At 50.8% G+C, this 21,151-nt stretch overlaps 1 protein-coding gene across 1 annotated transcript in view; it reads left to right on the top strand.

Moving 5' to 3' along the window:
• Window positions 1-378: 378 nt before the first annotated feature.
• Window positions 379-21,151, top strand: part of HS6ST2 (heparan sulfate 6-O-sulfotransferase 2) — a 96,047-nt gene continuing 75,274 nt past the window's right edge. The window contains exon 1 of the mRNA XM_087728160.1: window positions 379-1,023. Within this exon, the coding sequence (XP_087584286.1) occupies window positions 491-1,023 (533 nt within the window). The 5' untranslated portion in view covers window positions 379-490. The remainder of the gene's footprint in view (window positions 1,024-21,151) is intronic.

Genomic DNA, 21,151 nt, shown 5'->3' with positions numbered 1-21,151 from the left:
GGGGGATCAACGGAAAGGAGAGACGCCTGGCCGGAGGGTCAACGGGGAGGGGGCGTGCCTGGTTAAGGGGGGAAGCGGAGAAAGGGGGCGCCTGGGCGTGGGGGGGGCAGTGGGGAGGGGGCGCGCCTGGCCGGAGGGTCAACGGGGGGCGGGGGCGCGCGGGGTGCGAGCAGTGGGGCGGGGGGAGCGCGCCGAGGGGGACGCGGGAGCCTCTCGCCCAGCCGGGCTGCCCGCTGAGCGCGCCGGGGCGGACAAAGGCTGGGGCGGCGCGGCCGGGGCTGGGCGGGCTCTGGCCGCGGAGGGCGGGCCGGGGGCGGGCGCTGGAGCCGCAGCGGGCGGGCCGAGCGGCGGCGTCTGGAGCCACAGCAGCGGCGGCGGCTGGGCTGGCTGTCCGGGGCGGCGCTGGGGCTGCTGGAGCGGCTGCGGGGCGGGCCGGGCATGGGGCGGCGGTGACGGGGGGCTCGGCGGGGGCGATGCGCCCTCCCCGGCCATGGAGGAGCGCTGGCACCGGGCGCTGGCGGCGCTGCTGCTGCTGCTGCTCTTCGGGGGGCTGGTGCTGCAGTACGTGTGTCCGGGCAGCCAGTGCCGGCTGCGGCAGCGGCCCTCGGGGCACGGGCCGGGCGCGGGCCGGGCGTCGTCGTCGTCGGGAGACCCCTACGGCCCGGAGGACGGCAGCCCCGCGCGCTTCGTGCCGCGCCTGAACTTCTCGGCGGCCGAGCTGCTCCGCCGCGTGGACTTCCGCATCGCCGGCGACGACCTGATCGTCTTCCTGCACATCCAGAAGACCGGAGGGACGACCTTCGGGAGGCACCTGGTGCGCAACATCCAGCTGGAGCAGCCGTGCCAGTGCCGCGCCGGGCAGAAGAAGTGCACCTGCCTGCGGCCGGGCAAGCGCGAGACCTGGCTCTTCTCGCGCTTCTCCACCGGATGGAGCTGCGGCCTCCACGCCGACTGGACCGAGCTGACCAACTGCGTGCCGGCCCTGCTGGACAGCAAGCGGGACGCCCGGCTCCGGCCCAGCCGGTAGGGAAATCGGGCGCCCGGCGGGGGGAGGAGGGGAGGGAAGGGGAGGAGTGGGGAGGGGGAAGGAGTGGGGAGGGGTCCCATGCGTGGGGAGGGAAGAATGGGAGGGGGTCCTGTGCGAGGGGAGGAGAGGGTTAGAGGGGAGGGGGTGCGAGGGCAGGAGGGCGAAGGGGTCCCATGCGTGGAGAGGGAAGGAAAGGATGGGAGGGGGTCCTATGCGAGTGGAGGGGGCGGGCAGGGGAGGAGGAGAGGGGAGGGAAGGAGTGGGGAGGGGTCCCATGCGTGGGGGTGGGAAGGGAAGGATGGGAGGGGCTCCTGGGAGGGGAGGAGATGAGAGGGGGTCCTGTGCGAGGGGAGGGGCGGACAGGAGGGGAGGAGTGGGGAGGAGTGGAAGGAGTGGGGAGGGGTCCCATGCATATGGAGGGTAGGGAAGGAGAGGAAGTCCTGTGCGAGGGGAGGGGGTGCGAGGGCAGGAGTGGGGAGGGGTCCCATGCGTGGGGAGGGAAGGATGGGAGGGGGTCCTGTGGGAGGGGAGGGGCGGGCAGGGGAGGAGTGAGGAGGGGTCCCACGCAGGGGGAGGGAGGGAAGGAGAGGAAGTCCTGTGCAAGGGGAGGACAGGGCTAGAGGGGAGGGGGTGCGAGGGCAGAAGGGGGAGGGGTCCTATGCGTGGGGAGGGAAGGGAAGGATAGTATAAGTTTATTTAGTATAAGTTTATTTATAGGATGGGAGGGGAGGAGATGAGAGGGGGTCCTGTGCGAGGGGAGGGGCTTACAGGAGGGGAGGGGAGGAGTGGGGAGGGGTCCCATGCATATGGAGGGTAGGGAAGGAGAGGAAGTCCTGTGCGAGGGGAGGGGGTGTGAGGGCAGGAGGGGGGAGGGGTCCCATGCGTGGGGAGGGGCGGGAAGGATGGGAGGGGGGTCCTGTGCAAGAGGGGAGTAGGGCTAACCCCCCCCCCCGTCCCTACATGGGGGTCCCCACAGCCCCCTGCCCTGCACCCGGCCCAACGGAGCTACCCTTTGCGGGGAGGGGGAGAAGCTAAAGGCAGCGTCTCGCCTTCCTGGACTTCATGGCTCAAAGCCCCCAAACTGGGGGGAGGGGGGCTTTCGGGGTAGGGAAAACCTCCCGCCCAATCTGGGGGAGGCAGATGGGGACCCCGCTGATTCGCTTTGGAGCTGCTGTCAGAGGGCCCAGCTGGGGTGCTGGGTTTTAAAGGACCTTTCCCCCCCCTCTCTTGGGAAGCCCACCCACCCATTTGCCTCCTTTGGCGAGTTTTCCCCTGCGCTTCCCTAGAAAGTTTGTGGGTGGTTTTTCCCATTGCTTTGGCTTCCTTCGGTGCAAAAGACACGGTGGGATCTTAACCACAACCATAGCCAGCCCTTGCGGATATCCAGCTGCTACCTCTGGTTTATTTTGGCCTCCTGACTATAGCAGGGAAACCAAGTTGATGCTGGTTAACGGAGCCCCATCCGTCTCGGGAGCCTGGCAGGGGCTCGGCGTAACAAAGAGCCATTTTCACCCAGGATGGGTCTCCTTGAGTGCCTCCTGTCTTGGAAAGACGCTCTGTGGATGCGTCATCTAATGTCACGGCGGTTTGTGAGGTTGTCACCTGGCTGAAGGTATCCTCGGTGGTGAGCATCACTAAAAACTTCCTTTTTAGCCAAATGCGCTCCCAAGTTTTTCTTCCGCTCTCCTCCGATGTGCTTCTAGCTTTCCTGATGTGAGAAATGGAGAGGTTGGATTTGCTCTCGAACCACAATTTAGGTGGCAGAATAATAATAATAATAATGATGATGATGATGATGATGATGATGATGGGGGGGGGGGCTACCTCGCTATTTGGAAATGTTAAATTTATCAGACTTGAACATTCTGGCTCTACAAAAAAACACCACCCTACTCGGAACATCTTATATCCTCCGGCGTTACCTTAACAGTCCCTCGGTCCTTGGTTAGGACTCGAGCTGTTGAGCTACCAACCAGCCCCAAAGGCTGTGAATCTCACCAAAGATTAACCACATCATAATCATAATAATTTGAACCTCGGGCTGGTCAGGCCTTTGGGAAAGAGATGAAATGGAAAAATAGGGTGACCCAGAGGAGCAAAGATGCGTAAAAGTGGATATCTGGAATGTAACGGAAGGTGTCTGGTTGTATACTGGCCAGATTGTGTGTCTCAGGGAGAATTTGGTGATGAAAGGCCTGGGTTTAAGGGATCAACCCATGATGGATTGTTGGCCGTGTGTTTATTTATTGCTGTATTATTTAAGGAAAGTCTTGCAGAATTTATAGGTAGACGGACTGACCAAACCACACAAGATTTTCTCCCTCCCTCTTCTCTCATTCCCTCCCTCCTTCTCCCTCTCTCTCTCTCTCACACACACACAAACACACATGAGTTTTCACCCTCCCCTACTTTAAAATGTTGGTTTATCTGCATTTCTGAGCATAGTTTTGCTGCAAAAAACCCCCCAGTGTTCCATGCGTCATGCCGAAAGGGTGATTAAGGGTGGTTCCTCTTCCCCCTCACAAGAATCTAGCAGAGTAGGCCACGCTCGATTCTACAAAATGCACTAAATCCCACTGTGAATTATTTACTTTGGGTGACGTAGGTTGCCCCTTCTGGTTTATAAACTCTCATTTGTGGTTTAGCGTGTTGCCTGGGCCCAGTCCGCAATCGCTTTCGTTTAGCAAACTGGGATCAAACCAGCTTACAGCTTAGGGAAATGTGCCACCCCCAATCCTTCTCTTGCCTGACATCGGGCTGTTTCCTAAGTAATGGTGTAACGGAATTAAGAGGGGCTCGAATTAATTCTGGTTTTTGCTTGGAACTGTTCAGCCTTGCTGGGAACGGATGCTTTCGAGTAGCCACTTTGTGTGTGGGGTCCCTGGGGGGAAACAAGAGAGCTGCCTTAGGCCTTTCTTTCCATGCGCAGACTATGCTGGTTGATGCTGCGCTTAGAATAGGGGAGACACGGAGCTGAGAATTTTGCCGAGTTACGGAAATTCGTTGGGTGATTTGGAGCCCGTTACTCAAGGCCTCACTGAGTGTAAACAGGTTGAGGGGGAAACTCCAAACTTTGCTTGTTGCTCCGGGGATGGGAAAGGCTGTGTCTGAACGGGAATTGCGTTGCCTGTTTGAAGGGTAAACACCTGGGATAGGGCAAGTGGTTCCCAAACTTGGCAACTTTAAGACTTGTGGACTTCAACTCCCAGAATTCTCCAGCCAGCAGAGCTCTGCTGGCTGGAGAATTCTGGGAGTTGAAGTCCACAAGTCTTAAAAGTTGCCAAGTTTGGGAACCCCTGGGATAGGGGATTCTCAAGATTCAAACGGCTGTTGAAGATGCGTAGAATCGACGTGACTTCCACAAACCGCGTATCTGACTTCTTTCGCATCCAAGGAACTGAATTTGTCAATTGCTTCATTGTGCCCAGGGCATAAGTTGGCATTGAAGTCTACTCAATAATTGTTCAATAGACATTGGCATATAAAGGCATTTGAAACACGAACCCGGGAAGACATATTTTAATTTGCAGGCTGGGTTTGATGTGCTGGTGTCAGAGGGGTTATTGATCCGTACCGATAAAAAGAGAATGTTTGCAGCTCAGGGTGAACACGAGGGATCCCTGGTGCTTTCTGAACAGGGCTGTTTTCATACAGATGTTCCGGTGACCCAATTGGTAACCTCATCAATGCACTGACGTTACCTCGTTTGGGGCGTGAAACACCTGGGAGGAAACAGCCAAGCTCAGAGACCGTCAAGGGCCCCTTGTTGATTTGTAAATGATGGTTTAGAAACGTGGCTTGTACTTTGCCCGTTTTTTCAGAGGTTCTAGGCACCAAGTTGTCGTGGTGGAAGGGGAGGGGAGCGCATTCCATGCATAGAGTCGGATCTCCGATTACCGCAGCGGGCTTGGGAGGGCTGCACCTCATTGGGGAATGTGATTTATGACACAGACTGAAGGGAGGGAGGAGGAACAGGGGTAAAGTTCAGCTATAATTAAAACGAGGCTCAGATCTGACTGCAAAAAAGGCCTTGCCTAATAAATGACTGGTTTTGTATTGAAACTTGGCTCGATACTCATGAATCAATTAGGGCATTTTTTAGGAAACCTGACAGGCACCTTCTGTAGGAGCCCATCTCTTTGGGGCTTGTTCTGCAAGCCATGGCTTAATGGAAGGTGTGGCATCCCTCCCCTCTTATTTATGACATCTGGGCTAAGCAGAAGCTACTTTCCAGCTGTGCCAAACCATGTACATATGTTTCTGTCTCGGGGGAGACGCACGAGCGGGGGGAAAAAAAGGAGTTTCATCATCGCCCACCTTCCCTTTCTTGTATTATGATTTAATATAATAATTGCACAGCCATTTCACAGCCACTGTGGCACCTTCCTCGAAAAACTGTCTACTTGACAAGCAATTATTGTCATTGCAGCTCGCGCGTGCTAAAAAAGGAAACCTGGGTGTGAAACAGACATTTGCGCTCCCTCCCCTCCTCCTCACACCTGTTGGCTTCACTTTCCTCCTGTTTCTTGCCGTTGCCGATTTGAACCGCCTGGCAGCCGGAGGAGGCCAAATTCTCTTCCGGCTCTATTCTGATTGATTCAATGCTCCCAACACGTGCTCCAAGTTTTACAGAAGGCCAACCATTTGTCTGAAATGGTCTAGGGTTTCCCGCCTGAGCAGGGGGTTGGACTAGAAGACCTCTAAGGCCCCTTCCAACTTTGCTATTCTGTATTTCTATCATGCTGTTTTTTTTCCCTTATCTCGGCTCATTTCATCATCTCCTTTTAAGGACCCCATAATCCCTTGCGGGGTGAAAGTCTGGGAAACTGAATGGAGCTAATAAGAGTGTTTGAATGGCCAGATGCCTTTCCCTGTTGCCAATGCGGAGTTTTGTTCAGCAGATACATTCTCAGTGTGCCCAGAGAGAGAAATATCTGCCTCTACCTAGGATTGAACTCACAACCTCCTAACCCTAACTCTGTTGTCACATAACTCTTTGTGTAGGTGTGGCGGTCACCCATGGCCCAGTGCATAACAGGGCATGCGCAGCCACGCTGAACCACACAGGAAAAAACAAGTCCCAAAAGATAAAACATCCAGCCCAGGATTTGACCATATATAGACAGAACTTCCCTGAGCAGTAGATTAGCAATTGTAGTTTGACAGGCTGTTTTTAATCACACGCTGATTGCTCCTCCTGCCTTTGTCCTATCTCAATAAAAGGGGCTACCAGACTCCATTCTGGGTCGCCTCATCCCGAGAAAGCTCGTGTCCGTGTCTTTTCTCAACGTTGGCCTCATGAGGCGAACCACGCGTACTTCGCAAACTCTAACCCCAACTTCCAGAATTCTCAGGAATAGCCACATTGCCTGGGGAATTCTGGGAATTGAAGTCTACACAACAGGAAGTCCTTATGCTTAGGAAACTCTAAGCCACCTTGTGTTTCTCTGGGTTTATTACAGCCTTCTCCAGCCTTCTATAGTGCTGGACTTCAATTCCCAGAATCCTTCGCTGTCAGGTCTTTAAGCAGGGACCCTGGGTGTTGAAGTTCAACTACCTTAAGAGAATTAACTCATCTTATAAACTATAAGATAAGTTAACTCACCGGTAGTTAAACTCATCGGTGTGGTTTGTACACGCAGCTCCTGTTGGCAAGTGTGAAAAACGGTCATAAGTTCACTTTTTCCAGGGCCGTCATAACTTTGAAAGTCGAGAACTATCTGTCTATCTGTAAAGTGGCGCATCGTCTCTGCTCTCTCGGGGCGATTCCATTTCTCTCGTTTTGTAATCAACGCAGATGGGCTGTGAAGATCTCTCACATCGTTTCCCTGGATGGGATTTTGCTGCCCTCAGCAAAAAAAAAACGCCTCCCCCATCTGCTTCATCTGCTCATCCCTCTTTTCCACTTGAGCGAAGGCAAGAATGGGAAGGGTAGCGAGAAGACGGAGGATTTTCAAAAAAAAAGAAAGAACCTTTCCCTGCTGCATCGCAACGGTTCATTCAATGCGTTCAAGATCGACTTAGCGATGCTCAACGCACCAAGGTGCGACACCATGCGCCGGCACGATAAGGTTGTGTGAACCAGAGCGAGAGTTTGGAACGAAGCTTCTTCTTGGCGCAGAAGGTGGCATAGTGGTTAGAGTGCAGTACTGCAGGCCACTTCAGCTGACTGCTATCTGCAGTTCAGCGGTTCTAATCTCACCGGCTCAAGGTTGACTCAGCCTTCCATCCTTCCGAGGTGGGTGAAATGAGGACCCGGATTGTTGTTGGGGGCAATGTGCTGACTCTGTAAACCGCTTAGAGAGGGCTGAAAGCCCTATGAAGCGGTATATAAGTCTAACTGCTATTGCTATAACTGCTAAGCATGCACGCCAGACAGCTGGTCTTCATGCACTCAGAAATTGGAAGACCAGGCAACCAGCATACATGCCTTCACTGGAAGCTGAGCTTCCTGGCACACACATACATGCCGGAGAACTGCTCTTCCGCTTCCCGGTGCTCCCCTGCGCATGGGCGTTCCCCCCCCCCCGCTGATTTAAGGGGAAGATGTGCCTCGAGGTGAGCTGAGCTGGTGTGCATTTTTCACCCGGAAAATGGAAATCCAAAATGTTGGATTTCATCCCTCCCGTGGTCCCAGCCACGGAGTGGGATCTTAGCAGTGGATAATTCCCACTCGTGAGCCCGCCTGGCGCAGCCAAAGCCATTCCTCTCCGCGATGTGTGGCGTTCTCTTTGGCTTCCCTGGGCCGCGATCCGTTTTAAAACAGAGCTGTAAATGATGGTTTGTCACGGCGCTGAAATCCATCGAGCCAGGCGCAGGAGATTCATATTTATAGCTTGCAATCCGTCCCGGATTTGGCACCGTGCTCTATTAAATTATCAACTATCCTGGAGAAGAAAGGGGAAGGTGATTTGATGGGGAGGAAGATAAAACACGGCGAGCGGAGGCCGTGCAGATTTTCATTCTGGTGCGTGCCCACCGAGCCTCCGTTGGTTCGAATGGGAATTTGCCAAGAATTGTGTTCTTTACGAGGAGGCACATTCGTGCCGGAGTCAGATCTCCGATTACCGCAGCGGGCTTGGGAGGGCTGCACCTCATTGGGGAATGTGATTTATGACACAGACTGAAGGGAGGGAGGAGGAATAGGGGTAAAGTTCAGCTATAATTAAAACGAGGCTCAGATCTGACTGCAAAAAAGGCCTTGCCTAATAAAGGACTGGTTTTGTATTGAAACTCGGCTCAATACTCATGAATCAATTAGGAGGCACGTTCGTGCACTCGACTGCTTTTTAAATCTGAGGACCCGTGTGGCTTCGTGGGGGGCTGAGGAATGGGGGTTTCTCCTTTGCAAACAGCCTAGTGTTCCCTAATGAACAAGTGGCTTGGAAGAGCCGGAATGTGCATTGCGCTGATTTGCATCAAGTGGAAGAGTCTGGAATAGCAGAGGTAGCCCTTGAAAGAGGAATTCCCGAAGGCTTTGGGGTGGAAATAGCCAAGTTAACATAATCCAGGGCTGGAATTACCCAGGCAGGCAGGCCAGAAGGCTGGCTGGTAAGCTTGCAAAAAACGTCCTCCAGGCAGCTTCTTTACAAGTAGGATTAAAAAGAAAAATGCTCTGAGATAAGTAGAGACTAGACTCTCTCCAGAAATCTCCCTGTGTGTGTGTGTTTTGTGCCGGTGTGTTTTTGACGTGAGATAAAGCCAGCGTTCATTGTTTTAGGAGAGAAATACACAGCTGGCAGCCTAGAAACTCCAGAGGATTTTGGGTCCGAAGTTCTTAGGACTTTGTTTTTCTATCGCAGTGGTTCCCAAACTTGGCAACTTTAAGACGTGTGGACTTCAACTCCCAGAATTCTCCAGCCAGCTCTGCAGAGCTGGCTGGAGAATTCTGGGAGTTGAAGTCCACACGTCTTAAAGTTGCCAAGTTTGGGAACCACTGTTCTATCGGATGGGGGGGTGTTTGGGAGGGAGGGGGTGGAGAGTCCTTCTAGGCGTCTCTCTTTGCTGGACTTTTAAGCTGCCCTGGATGATTTATTGGCGTTCTCCCCGCCTCTCTCATAAATCTTGCCAGGCCAGCTTTGCGTGGCATGGGGGCGTTGGAGGCTTCCCCTGGTGGAATGGTTTTTTTTTTAAAGTTTATTTTTTTTTCATACATACGTTGACAAATATACCATCTCATAACTATCATTAATAATGTGTGTTGTCGTTTAACATTTATAACAATTCTTCCCCCCCTACAATTAAGAATATGATGGAGATTGTTTTTCTGCCATCCTTTACACCCGTCTTATTTTACACACAACCCTACTTCTTCATTCCTTCCCTCCCTTCTTTTCTCCTTCTCTCCTTTCTTCTTTCTTCCTCTCCTTCCTCTTCCCCACTCCTCCCCTCTTCTTCCCTTTCCTACCCTCTCTGCTACTCTTAGCTCCCCTCCATTTCTTCCTCTCCTTTTTCCCTTTCTCCTTCCCCTCTCCTTTCTTCTCTTCCTACCTTTCTCTCTACTCCTCTCTCCATTTCTTCCTCACCTTTCCCCTTTCTCCTTCCCCTCTTCTTTCTTCTCTTCCTACCTTTCTCTCTACTCCTCTCTCCATTTCTTCCTCTCCTTTTTCCCTTTCTCCTTCCCCTCTTCTTTCTTCTCTTCCTACCTTTCTCTCCATTTCTTCCTCTCCTTTCCCCTTTCTCCTTCTTCTCTCCTTTCTTCTCTTCCTAACTTTCTCTCCATTTCTTCCTCTCCTCTCCCCTTTCTGCTTCTTCTCTCCTTTCTTCTCTTCCTAACTTTCTCTCCATTTCTTCCCCTCCTTTCCCCTTTCTCCTTCCCCTCTCCTTTCCCTTCTCCTCTTCCTACCTTTCTCTCTACTCCTCTCTCCATTTCTTCTTCTCCTTTTTCATTTCTCCTTCCCCTCTTCTTTCTTCTCTTCCTACACCTTTCCCTCTGCTCCTCTCTCCATTTCTTCCTCTCCTTTCCCCTTTCTCCTTTCCTTCTCCTTTCTCCTTTCTCGTGGTGGAATGGTTAATGAGCCAAATTACGGGCACAGAGGCCCAGGGAGATCCGGGGTGCAATTCTGATGACATCACACTTCTTCCAGGCACCCCTGGTTTTGAAGAGTCAGTGTAGCCCAGGTGTGACCCCTCGGCAGTACCTATGCCAAAAGGGCCCAAGGAATGGAAAGCATGCTCCCACCCACCCCTGGGGAGCGTGGAGGGGGTGTTGGGGGGGCAGGATAAGACACCAGACTTTCTTAAAAGGTTTAAGTCTGACTGCCAGCCGGGAGGGACAAGCTGCTTTCTCTGGGAACAGGGATTGTCGGGATGATGGATGACTGCAGCTGGCACACGTGGTATGCCCACTTGGCAGCCATCCAGAAGGAAGAGAATTGGGAGCTGGGATCCCTTTTTCCCCTCTTTGACTGGCAGGTGGGGTTCCAGGGACACATTAGCGCCACCCAGACAAAAAGGGGAAGGGGAAGCTTGGGGGCAAAGGGACCTTTGTAAGAGTGGCTTAATTCATCCAATTCATCCAGAAAAGAGCCAAGGTGGCGCAGTGGTTAAATGCAGCATTGCAGGCTACTGCTAGATCAGCAGTTCAGCGGTTCAAATCTCACCGGCTCAGGGTTGACTCAGCCTTCCATCCTTCCGAGGTGGGTAAAATGAGGACCCAGATTGTTGGGGGCAATATGCTGACTCTCTGTAAACCACTTAGAGAGGGCTGAAAGCCCTATGAAGCGGTATATAAGTCCACTGCTATTGCTATTGCTAAAAGAGCGTTGAGTAGCGTTTTGGTCAAAGATAATCTTGAGTTTGTTTTTAGCTTCAAGAGAAGGCGGGTGCCCCAGTTTTCTCTGATGTGATGCCCTCCAGAGGTCTCCAGACCTTCTGGAAACACCAGTGGTTGTTTTTTTAATCTACCTTACAGCTCTTCTGATTATAAATTTGCCTCTTGCTCTGTGGCAAAACCTCACTTCTTCTCTTTTGTAATCAATCCCGTCTAATCGTCAAAACCCATAAATCATTAGTTCACGTTGTGGCTATTTCTGAAACAACAAAATCCATAAAGGGTTTCCAGTCAGCAGTAAAGCTAGAGAGATATTGGCTTTCCTCTAGATCCAAGACGTTAATTTGGCCATTTCGGCTGCTTCCATCATCTTCCCCCCCCATCCATTCCTCCACTGTGGATATAATCATCGTGCTGCCGTTATCCCAGGACGGAAAATAACATCCCGCAACTTTTTCCTCTACTGTTTGTCAATCCCGAAATAAAAAAACCTCTGGTCTTAATTGGATATTAATCTTTAGAATCCTCTGAATCCGATTCAGAGGATTCTATGCATTTTTTTTTAGCTTTGTTTTCTTTGAGAAATCCATCAAACACAAACGAAGGTCCTTCTTTGGTCGTTCGTGTTTTCAGCATGAATCGGACGTGGCTTGTTCTAAACAGTTGATCCGGTGACAAATCCCGCTGTACATTTTCTAGACCAGGGGTCCCCAAATTTGGCAACTTTTAAGACTGGTGGAACTCAACTCCCAGAATTCTCCAGCCAGCAGAGCTGGTTGGGGAATTCTGGGAGTTGAAGTCCACCAGTCTTAAAAGTTGCCAAGTTTCAAGACCTCTGATCTAAGTGGAGAGATTGCAGAGGAAGGGATTACAAGAGAGTAAGTTCTACTGGCTGGGGAATTCTGGGAGTTGAAGTCCACAAGTCTTAAGGTTGCCAAGGTTGAAGGCCTCTGATCTAAGTGGAGAGATTGTAGAGGAAGGGATTACAAGAGAGTAGGTTCTGCTGGCTGGGGAATTCTGGGAGTTGAAGTCCACAAGTCTTAAAGTTGCCAAGTTTGAAGACCTCTGATCTAAGTGGAGAGATTGTAGAGGAAGGAATTACAAGAGAGTAGGTTCTGCTGGCTGGGGAATTCTGGGAGTTGAAGTCCACAAGTCTTAAAGTTGCCAAGTTTGAAGACCTCTGATCTAAGTGGAGAGATTGTAGAGGAAGGAATTACAAGAGAGTAAATTATGCTGGCTGGGGAATTCTGGGAATTGACGTCCAGTGTTAAAGTTGCCAAGTTTGAAGACCTCTGATCTAAGTGGAGAGATTATAGAGGGAAGGGATTACAAGAGAGTAAGTTCTGCTGGCTGGGGAATTCTGGGAGTTGAAGTCTTAAAGTTGCCAAATTTGAAGACCTCTGTTCTAGACTGTCAGTTTATAGGACTTGTCTGCAAGCCAATGCTAAAAATGATGGGATTTGTAGTCCAGCACATTGGGAATGCAGCTAGACTGGACCAACCTCTTCTCCATGAACCAATGCAGGAACCTCTGGTGACTATTTGAATGCTTTGAGCCCCCCCCCCCAATTTTCTAACCGTGCATTGAAAGAAGATAGGACTTCATGCGTCTCCAATTTTGGCCAGTAATGTTACATTTTTCAAAGCAAATCTAGCTAGTCTCGTTGTGCCTGGACATGAAGCCTTTCTGTGCTGCGAAGGATCTGCAATGGGTCCAGATGGTTTTGGTAGGTCTGATGCTGACCCTTGGAGCAGAGTGACAGATCTTTGGGGAAGCACTAGCTTGCCCACGTGAGATGCCTTGGGTCCCATCTGTTGCCCAGAAATAGACGCAGCTTGGAGTCCCACCATCCCAGAAAAAGGGAAAGAGGAGAAAAGAAAGCAGATGTTAGCAAATCCTTGCTAAGAGAATAAATGGTGGTAACAGAAGCAGAGATCTGGAGACGTGGTAGTTACAAGATCCTTGCACCCCTAACCCTTTAGCAGTGGTGGGTTTCAAAAAAATTTGGAACCTCTTCTGTAGGTGTGGCCTGCTTTCCGGGTCCACTGGTGGAACCTCTTCTAACCGGTCCGGTAGATTTGATGAACCGGTTCTACCGAACCAGTGCGAACCGGTAGGAACCCACCTCTGTCCGAAAGGTTGGGGGAACCATGGGTTACAGGATGCAGAACAGAACCTCTTTGGAAACCCAACAACTTGCTGTGGATCTCTTTCTGGCGAAGCTTCAGAGTAGGACGTTGCCTGGGGCTGTTCGTGAGGATGGAGCGGAAGTCCTCGGAATTGATGGCGCACTTCCTGTCCTCTCTCCTCTGCCTTTTTTTCCCCTCCTTAATTAAGTTACAGCCTTGGATTGCATCCACTTGCTTTAGTTACTCATTTGGGGGGGGTTCATTGTTGGAAAAGGCCCTTCGTGTTCCTCCCTCCCTCCCTCTCAGCTCTTCCAGATGGTAGCTCTTCTCGTCTTCATTTAGAAGGGCTTCCTTGGCAGCCGAGCCTCACGCTGATTTCTAAAAACAATATTAAGAGCGACAGGAGAGAGGCGGGGAGAACAGGAGAGAGATTTTGGTGCTTTCTGCCTCGGTCTCGAGCCTTCCCTTTCCTTTCGGTTCCCTGGCCTGCTCCTTGGGTTTTTGCATTTCTGTTGTTTGTTTTTTTGGCTCAATTTTAGCCCCGGGTTTTGTTGACAAAATAAAGGAGGGGAAATTTGGCACATTTCAGAGACTCCATTCACGGCATCTTGCAAGGGGGAATCTAGCGTCCCATCCGTTTATTTTTAGACCCAGGACGCCAAGGGGAACGGGGAGACGCAGGGAAGGCAAAGCAAAATGGATGGAAGGAGGAGGGAAGGGGGGAAGAACGCAGAAAATTGGAAAATTAGTTTTCTGAAGAATGTGCTTTGCAATTGAAACCGTCTGTTTCTGGTCCCCTCGGGCAGCCTAGAGCCGTGTTTCTCAATTGTGGCGGCTTTAAGACCTTGTGGACTTCAACTCCCAGAATCCCCCTGGCTGTGGAATGCTGGGAGTTGAAGTCCACCCGCCTTAACGTTCCCAAGGTTGAGAAATACCAGCTTAGGTAGGATCATTTTCATTGTTAGCCCTCTGGTTATGAAATATTCTTTGCAGAAAAATCTTCCTTCGATGCCCTCTGCTTTTAACGTCCCTAAAAACCTTTTGCATCTTTTATCATTGGGAAATAATTCCGTAATTCTGCTTTGGTTGAGCAGGGATGAGTTTTTCTCTTGCTGTTGTAACATACCATTAGTTGTTAAGCCTGTATGGGGGAGGGAGGGGCACTGCCAGTCTTCCAGTGCCAACGTATTAAAGGATGTTCTTGTTCTGAGCGAGGCTTCCCGAGAGCGTGAAGCAAACTCCTTGTCCCGACAAAAACCCCTTTTATTAATTGACTGTGAGTTCTGCTCATCCACATCCAGCAAAGTCTTTCAAAGGAGGATTTACGGTCACAGACCTTATCTGGCTTGGAGAGCTGCCAGGCCGAGATCTGCAGATCAAGAGCCAAGGTGGCGCAGTGGTTAAATGCAGCACTGCAGGCTACTGCTAGATCAGCAGGTCAGCGGTTCAAATCTCACCGGCTCAGGGTTGACTCAGCCTTCCATCCTTTCGAGGTGGGTAAAATGAGGACCCAGATTGTTGGGGGCAATATGCTGACTCTCTGTAAACCGCTTAGAGAGGCCTGAAAGGCCTATGAAGCGGTATATAAGTCTACTGCTATTGCTATTGCTATTGCAGAACTTGGCAAGGAGTCTCGGAGAGTCACGGACCAATTAAGTGAACTAATTGTCTCCTGCAAACTCCACTCCCCTTTCGCTCCTCTTTTATTCCCTCTGGGAGGGGCCATTCATCGTCCTCCTGTGGCCTTACTCTCCCTGTTCTTTAGCTCTTCCCTTCGTCTGGCAAGTCTGCGTCTGTACACACTGGGAACAGGCTCCAGCTGCTCTTCTGCCTCACTGATGTCTGACTCTGGAGGCAGCTGACAGCTGGCATACAGGCCTGGCCCCCTCTCTGCCTCCGACACAGAGCCCTCATCGGAGCCTTCCCCAGACTCCAGGACTGCCTCATCTTCCTCCCCAACCTCCTCCTCACTGTCTGAATCTGCTGCCAGCTCTGCGGGCCATAACATTTCTCCTTCGTTCCCCTTTCTCTATACATTGGCTAGTATGCAGGTAGGAAACTTTTAATGGGCAGGAAAAGGTGTATTTTTCCACCAACCTTCTCTTGCTGGTTTCCCCCCCTCTCCCCACAGGGCTAAATCTGAAATGGCTTGTGCGTGCACAAACACACACACACACACAAACACACACTGGGTAGAGAAGGAAGCTAAAGACTTGGCGCTGCGTGGTTCAACACCCACCTGGCAATTTTATGCTGCATCGCCTGTTTTGAAAAGTAATTGGTAACAATTAATCTCCCCGCCCTTTCGGGTTGTTTGTCCATCATTGCAAATTTCTGCCGAGCGGTCGGCGGGCCAGAGGTGGGCAGCCGGTTGCAGGGCAGCCTCTGGTGAAGTTTATTAAATGCCCACACTTACGATGCCCTCCGACATCTGTGAGATTGCCTCCCCTGTGGCTGGTTACAGGTTTGACCCCAGTGGCCGTAATGACTTCTTCCAGCCCCTGGCATCCACCTGTGCTCTCCCAGGATGGATCGGTCTTCGTCGGAAACACACCGGCTTCCAAAATATATTTGGGAATTCTGTTTCTCGGGGCTCAGCCCACTCAACCCCGCATTTCTGTGAAAGTTGGAGCTTCTGCAATAGCAATAGCAGTAGACTTATATACCGCTTCATAGGGCTTTCAGCCCTCTCTAAGCGGTTTACAGAGAGTCAGCATATTGCCCCCAACAATCTGGGTCCTCATTTTACCCACCTCGGAAGGATGGAAGGCTGAGTCAACCCTGAGCCGGTGAGATTTGAACCGCTGACCTGCTGATCTAGCAGTAGCCTGCAGTGCTGCATTTAACCACTGCGCCACCTTGGCTCATAGGTGGCTTCTGGGTGCTTCCCTTGGCAGTCCAGGCCTGTGGAAAAAGTGGCTTGGCGTCTTGTGCTGCAGCCTAATTGCTCAATGCTCAGTCATTTCCTGGGAAATATAATTATGCGCGCTAATGTGTCACAGCCATGTGCGCCACTAAGCCGGAGAAAGGAGGAGGCTGTGATGCATATGTTAAAAATATATATATATTTGGGGGGCAGTTTCCTCCTTTGACGGTGTCCCCTGGGGATGCCGCTTGTTTATGATGAAAACAAAGGCTTGTCTTTCAACAACTCTTTGAGGGTAGCTCGGTGTAAGGCAGTGTTTCTCAACCTTGGCGACTGTGGGACTTCAACTCCCAGAATCCCCCAGCCAGCTGTGCTCATGGAATCTCTTCTCTGGTCTCTTAGCAATAGCAGTTAGACATATACCACTTCATAGGGCTTTCAGCCCTCTCTAAGCGGTTTACAGAGTCAGCATATTGCCCCCAACAATCTGGGTCCTCATTTTACCCACCTCGGAAGGATGGAAGGCTGAGTCAACCCTGAGCCGGTGAGATTTGAACCGCCGAACTGCAGAACTGCAGTCAGCTGAAGTAGCCTGCAGTGCTGCATTTAACCACTGCGCCACCTCGGCTCCCTCCCTCTTCTGCCTTCAGCTTGAGCCTCCCCTTCGGTGCTGTTCTGGGCAGCCCACAGTGCCAATCTTAGCTTCCCGCTGCTCTTTCTCACCTTCCTTGGCATCGAATCACATTGCCTCAATAAAGATCTGATTTAGGTCACCAGGGTGTGTCAGGGGGTGGTAGTGGTGTGTACGTCATGTTTGTTTACCCATCCTGCACACAACCTCCTTTTTGTTCATCTGGGAAAATGCCCACCGTGTGCCTGGCGCGCAACGCAAAACAGGAGTGCAAAACTTTGCAAAAACTTTGGCCGGGCCTTAACTTAGCAAACGTCTCTCGGCCGAGGTGGCTGCGCACAGTTTGTTTAGTTCTGGTCCTGCTTCCCTCCCCCCCTTTCCCCCCTCCTCTTTGCACACCCCTCCCCGTCCCACCGTTTCAGAATTGATCCAGATTATTACCAGAGACCTTTTCTAGAATCTGTACTTCTTCTAGAATGAATTATGTGCTGAAGGAGGGAGAACGAGCTGGCTGCAATTGGCTACAGCGAAACTGGAGATCCCGTTTTGATCCGCCGTTTTCTTGCCGTTCCATTTTGCTAATTTTATTTAATCCTTCAAGAGAGTTGCGTCCCCGTTCTCTCCCCCGTCCCCCACTAATGACTCCGTACCAGGACGCAGAGTGTGTATTGTTAAAGCAAAGAATATAATTGCATTCGGGAAGTTATTTCTCAGCGAAGTAGCTCGGAGACTGCTTGGAACGAATCGATGTTTATCTTCCTCTGAGCTCAAGGACAGTTTGTGCAATAAAAATGGGCAATGTTTTATTTATTTATTTATTTATTTTATCAATTTCATCTATACATTCACAATTATATGATCTCATAACTGTTATTAATAATATGTATTTATAACAATTTTTTCCCTACAGTTGACAATATACTTGAAGATTGCTTTTTTAACATCCCATAGATCCATCTTATCTTACAACGGTCCTACTTCTTCTTCCCTCCCTCCCTCTTTCCTTCCCTCGTTTCTTCTCTCCTACTCTCCTTCCTTCCCTCCTTCCTTCCCTTCCCTCCTTCCCCCTTCCCTCCTTCTCTCCTTCCCTCCTTCCTTCCTTCCCTCCTTCTCTCCTTCCTTTCCCCCTTCCTTCCCTCCTTCCTTCCCCCTTCCTTCTCTCCTACATTCCCTCCTTCCTTCCCTCCTTTCTTCTCTCCTTCTCTCCTTCCTTCCCTCCTTCCTTCCCTCCTTTCTTCCTTCCTTCTCTCCTTCCTTCCCTCCTTCCTTACTTCCCTCCTTCCCCCTTCCCTCCTTCTCTCCTTCCCTCCTTCCTTCCCTCCCTTCCTTCCCTCCTTCTCTCCTTCTCTCCTTCCTTCCTCCCTTCCTTTCCGCCTTCCTTCCCCCCTTCCTTCTCTCCTACATTCCCTTCCCTCCTTTCTTCTCTCCTTCTCTCCTTCCTTCCCTCCTTCCTTCCCTCCTTGCTTCCCTCCCTCCTTCCCTCCCTCCTTCCTACCCCCCTTTCTTCTCTTTCTTCTCTCCTTCCTTCCTTCCTTCCTTCCTTCCTTCCTTCCTTCCTTCCTCCTCTCCTTTCCCTTCTCTCCTTCCCCTTCATGGGCAATGTTGAATGCAAAGCATAGGATGAAGGCAGAAGACACCTGGAGACCTTGGTGGCAAGGAAAGAGACGCCTCTTTAGGCTTCCTTTACGTTGGTGTCAACCTTCAGAAGCTGCCCAGAATAAACACTCTTTCAAAAGGATTCTGGCAGTGGTGGAGTTCCGGGTGGTACGGCCATGTCGGGAGCTGTGGCCGCCCTACTGATACGGTGGCTTATTTGGCCGGCCCACCTGCCCAATTTCCATACCTGTTTTTCAGGCAACCGGATCAATTGCACACACACGCACAATGTGCGGCCCGAACGGGCTACGATTAGTGTACCAGTAACGAAGATAAGAGCAACCCACCACTGGAGGGGATTCTGACTTTCCAGAGTCTTGGAGGATAGCAGTAAATTTAACCCTTTATTTGTAGGGTAGATTCATAAGGCTGCTCAACTGAGAGCCGTCCAACTCACAGGTTTTATTTTGTCATTTATTACTCAATTTCTGTGGGGCTCCCAATTTTGTCTTCCCATCGATCTTGGGGGGGGGGGAGCTTAGACCGTCCCTAATTCCACCCAGGGACGATCAGGTCAAAGTGAGGACTTGAATTCGGTGTCATCAGCCCGGCCTGGTCGTGCAACAGCTTCGTGGAACCTGTTTGGCTCTCCTCCACACAACCAGGTTCACACAATTTCCTTACCCGGGTCTGTTCCAAACCTAGCATGCCGCTGTTCATCTGGATTTGTTTTAAACTTGGTTTGTTGTTTCTTTCTTTTCTCGGCATGTTGTCTGGGGGATTGGTTTGTCATTCAAAGGAATCTGCATCACATCACAGTTGAATGGCTCGACGTTTTACGGAGTTATCCACCATTATCCATAGGAGTTAGAGTTGACCCTAAAATTTCAGTTGCATCTGGAGAAGCAGTGGGTGGTCTCCCATTTTGAAGAGATTTGGGGGGGGGGACTAAGCCCAGGAGTGTTAGTTTTCCATCATGGAGCTAGTCCTCAAGAGTCCTCTCCAGTTGAAGGTCCACAGGTCTTCAGCATTATCAGACATCCCGAAGAAATGGAAAGCGGAGCTTCTCTGCAGGACCTTTGGGCTCCTACGCCAGGTGTTATTCTGGGATGTCATCATGTATTAATATTTTGTTTGTTGAATTGAATTGAATTTTATTATTTGTATGCCGCCCTTCTCCGGGAGGGACTCAGGGCGGCGAACAACTCAAAAGGGGGAAAAGGGGAACATAGAACAGAATACAAGTAATTAAAATAGGCAAGAATCACACAAGCACACAAGTCGAGAGGGGAGGGGAACTCATCAACCCCAGGCCTGCCGGCAAAGCCAGGTTTTGACTGCTTTCCGGAAGGCCTGGAGAGAGGTGAGGGTCCGAATCCCTGCGGGGAGTTCGTTCCAGAGGGCCGGAGCTGCCACAGAGAAGGCCCTCCCCCGGGTAATAGCCAGGTGGCATTGGCTGGTAGACGGAACCCGGAGGAGGCCGACCCTGTGTGATCTAATGGGTCTTTGGGAGGTAATAGCAATAGCAATAGCAGTTAGACTTATCTACCGCTTCATGGGGCTTTCAGCCCTCTCTAAGCGGTTTACAGAGAGTCAGCATATCGCCCCCACAGTCTGGGTCCTCATTTCACCCACCTCGGAAGGATGGAAGGCTGAGTCAACCTTGAGCCGGTGAGATTAGAACCGCTGAACTGCAGAGAACAGTCAGCTGAAGTGGCCTGCAGTACTGCACCCTAACCACTGCCCCACCTCGGCAGCAGGCGGTCTCTCAAGTACCTTATCCCGTTCGATATTGTGGTAAGCAACCGAGATTCTGCTGTGATTGTGGCATGATAAAAAAGAACATTAATATGCCTGCATTATTTTTTTCCTTTTTCCAATACGAGTCTCTTAATTCTCGGTTATGTTGAATTCAATTTTCCCATTCTTTTGGCATGAAAGGAAGCTTTGTGTTGCTGCTCAAAATCTTCGATTTTTCACCGAGGAATTGTCAGCGATGAAGGGAAGGACCGGGAATGGCTCTCCTTTGTGTGTCTTCTTCTGCATTTGGGGGCTGTGACGAAAAGGCAGTAAAATTTGAGCAGTGAGTGAAAGCCGTGATTGCTGGAAGAAAACGGGGCGCTAAAGTGAACATTTGTTTAATTACTGTACGCATTCAACTGTTTGCTGAAAGGAAAAATGGATGCTTTCATGCAGAAAGGAAAGTATTATCTCCCTTTTCGACACAGCGAAGTTATTAATTAAGCAGTAAATCGCCCGTGCCAGGGGGCACCATCTCCGCGCATAAGATGGCTGACGGAAATGCGCGGAAGGACCAGAAAGAGTTGCTTGAAGGGGAAAAGGCTTGTAGTGAGCGCAGGAGAATAGGAGAAGCTCTTGAGAATTATCTGTTGAGAAAGACCCCAGGCAGGCAGGAAATTAGCTCTGTCTCATGTCTAAACCTTGATAGGTTAAAAAGCCATGACGTGAAGGGTGAGTCTTCTCCAATTCTTGGAACGGAGTTCTCTGAATTTGGAGGACAAGGTTTGGGAAGGGTTTGTGGGGGACAAATCGGGTTCCTGGAGGCCTGTAACATAACTTGCTCTTGAATCAACCCAAGTTGAGTGAAAGGAGAATGGTCTTGGGTCCTCTTTGGTGATCCCTATCATTGGGTAGAGAGAGACTCTTCCATGTTTAATGACTTGGCATCATCTCACAAGAACTTATTCGAGCTCACGAGTATTTGTGGGATCCTACATTTTAGGAAGAGATGCCGGCGTGGGTCTGTTGACCCCGAACTCATTTTGGCTCCTGCTTCTGATTCGGAATTCACCCTCTTTCTCGGGTTTTGTTTATTTGTTTTGGAAATCTCTTCCAAGGAAGCCCCATTAGATTGGAATGGATCGTGTGTTTGGCCAATCTTCCCAGGAATGAAGCTTCCAGACATGAAAAAGACAATTGATTTAGCAGTCCCACCTGACATGAAGCCTAGTGCTGGATGCTGGATGCTGGTGTGTGTGTGTGTGTGCGTGTGTGTGTGTGTGTGTGTGTAGAGTCTTACATTAGGTTAGCTGTGGTGGAACTTCATGCTTGTCCGTAAAGTTTAGTTCCAGACATCTTGAGAGAAATCAATATCTCTAGCTGGAAACA

This window comes from Thamnophis sirtalis, unplaced genomic scaffold (genome assembly GCF_051295495.1).
Source record: "Thamnophis sirtalis isolate CommonGarterSnake01/CBP01778 unplaced genomic scaffold, rThaSir2_p1.2 scaffold_13, whole genome shotgun sequence".
NCBI lineage: Eukaryota > Metazoa > Chordata > Lepidosauria > Squamata > Natricidae > Thamnophis > Thamnophis sirtalis.
This window is presented reverse-complemented; position numbering and strand designations above follow the sequence as displayed.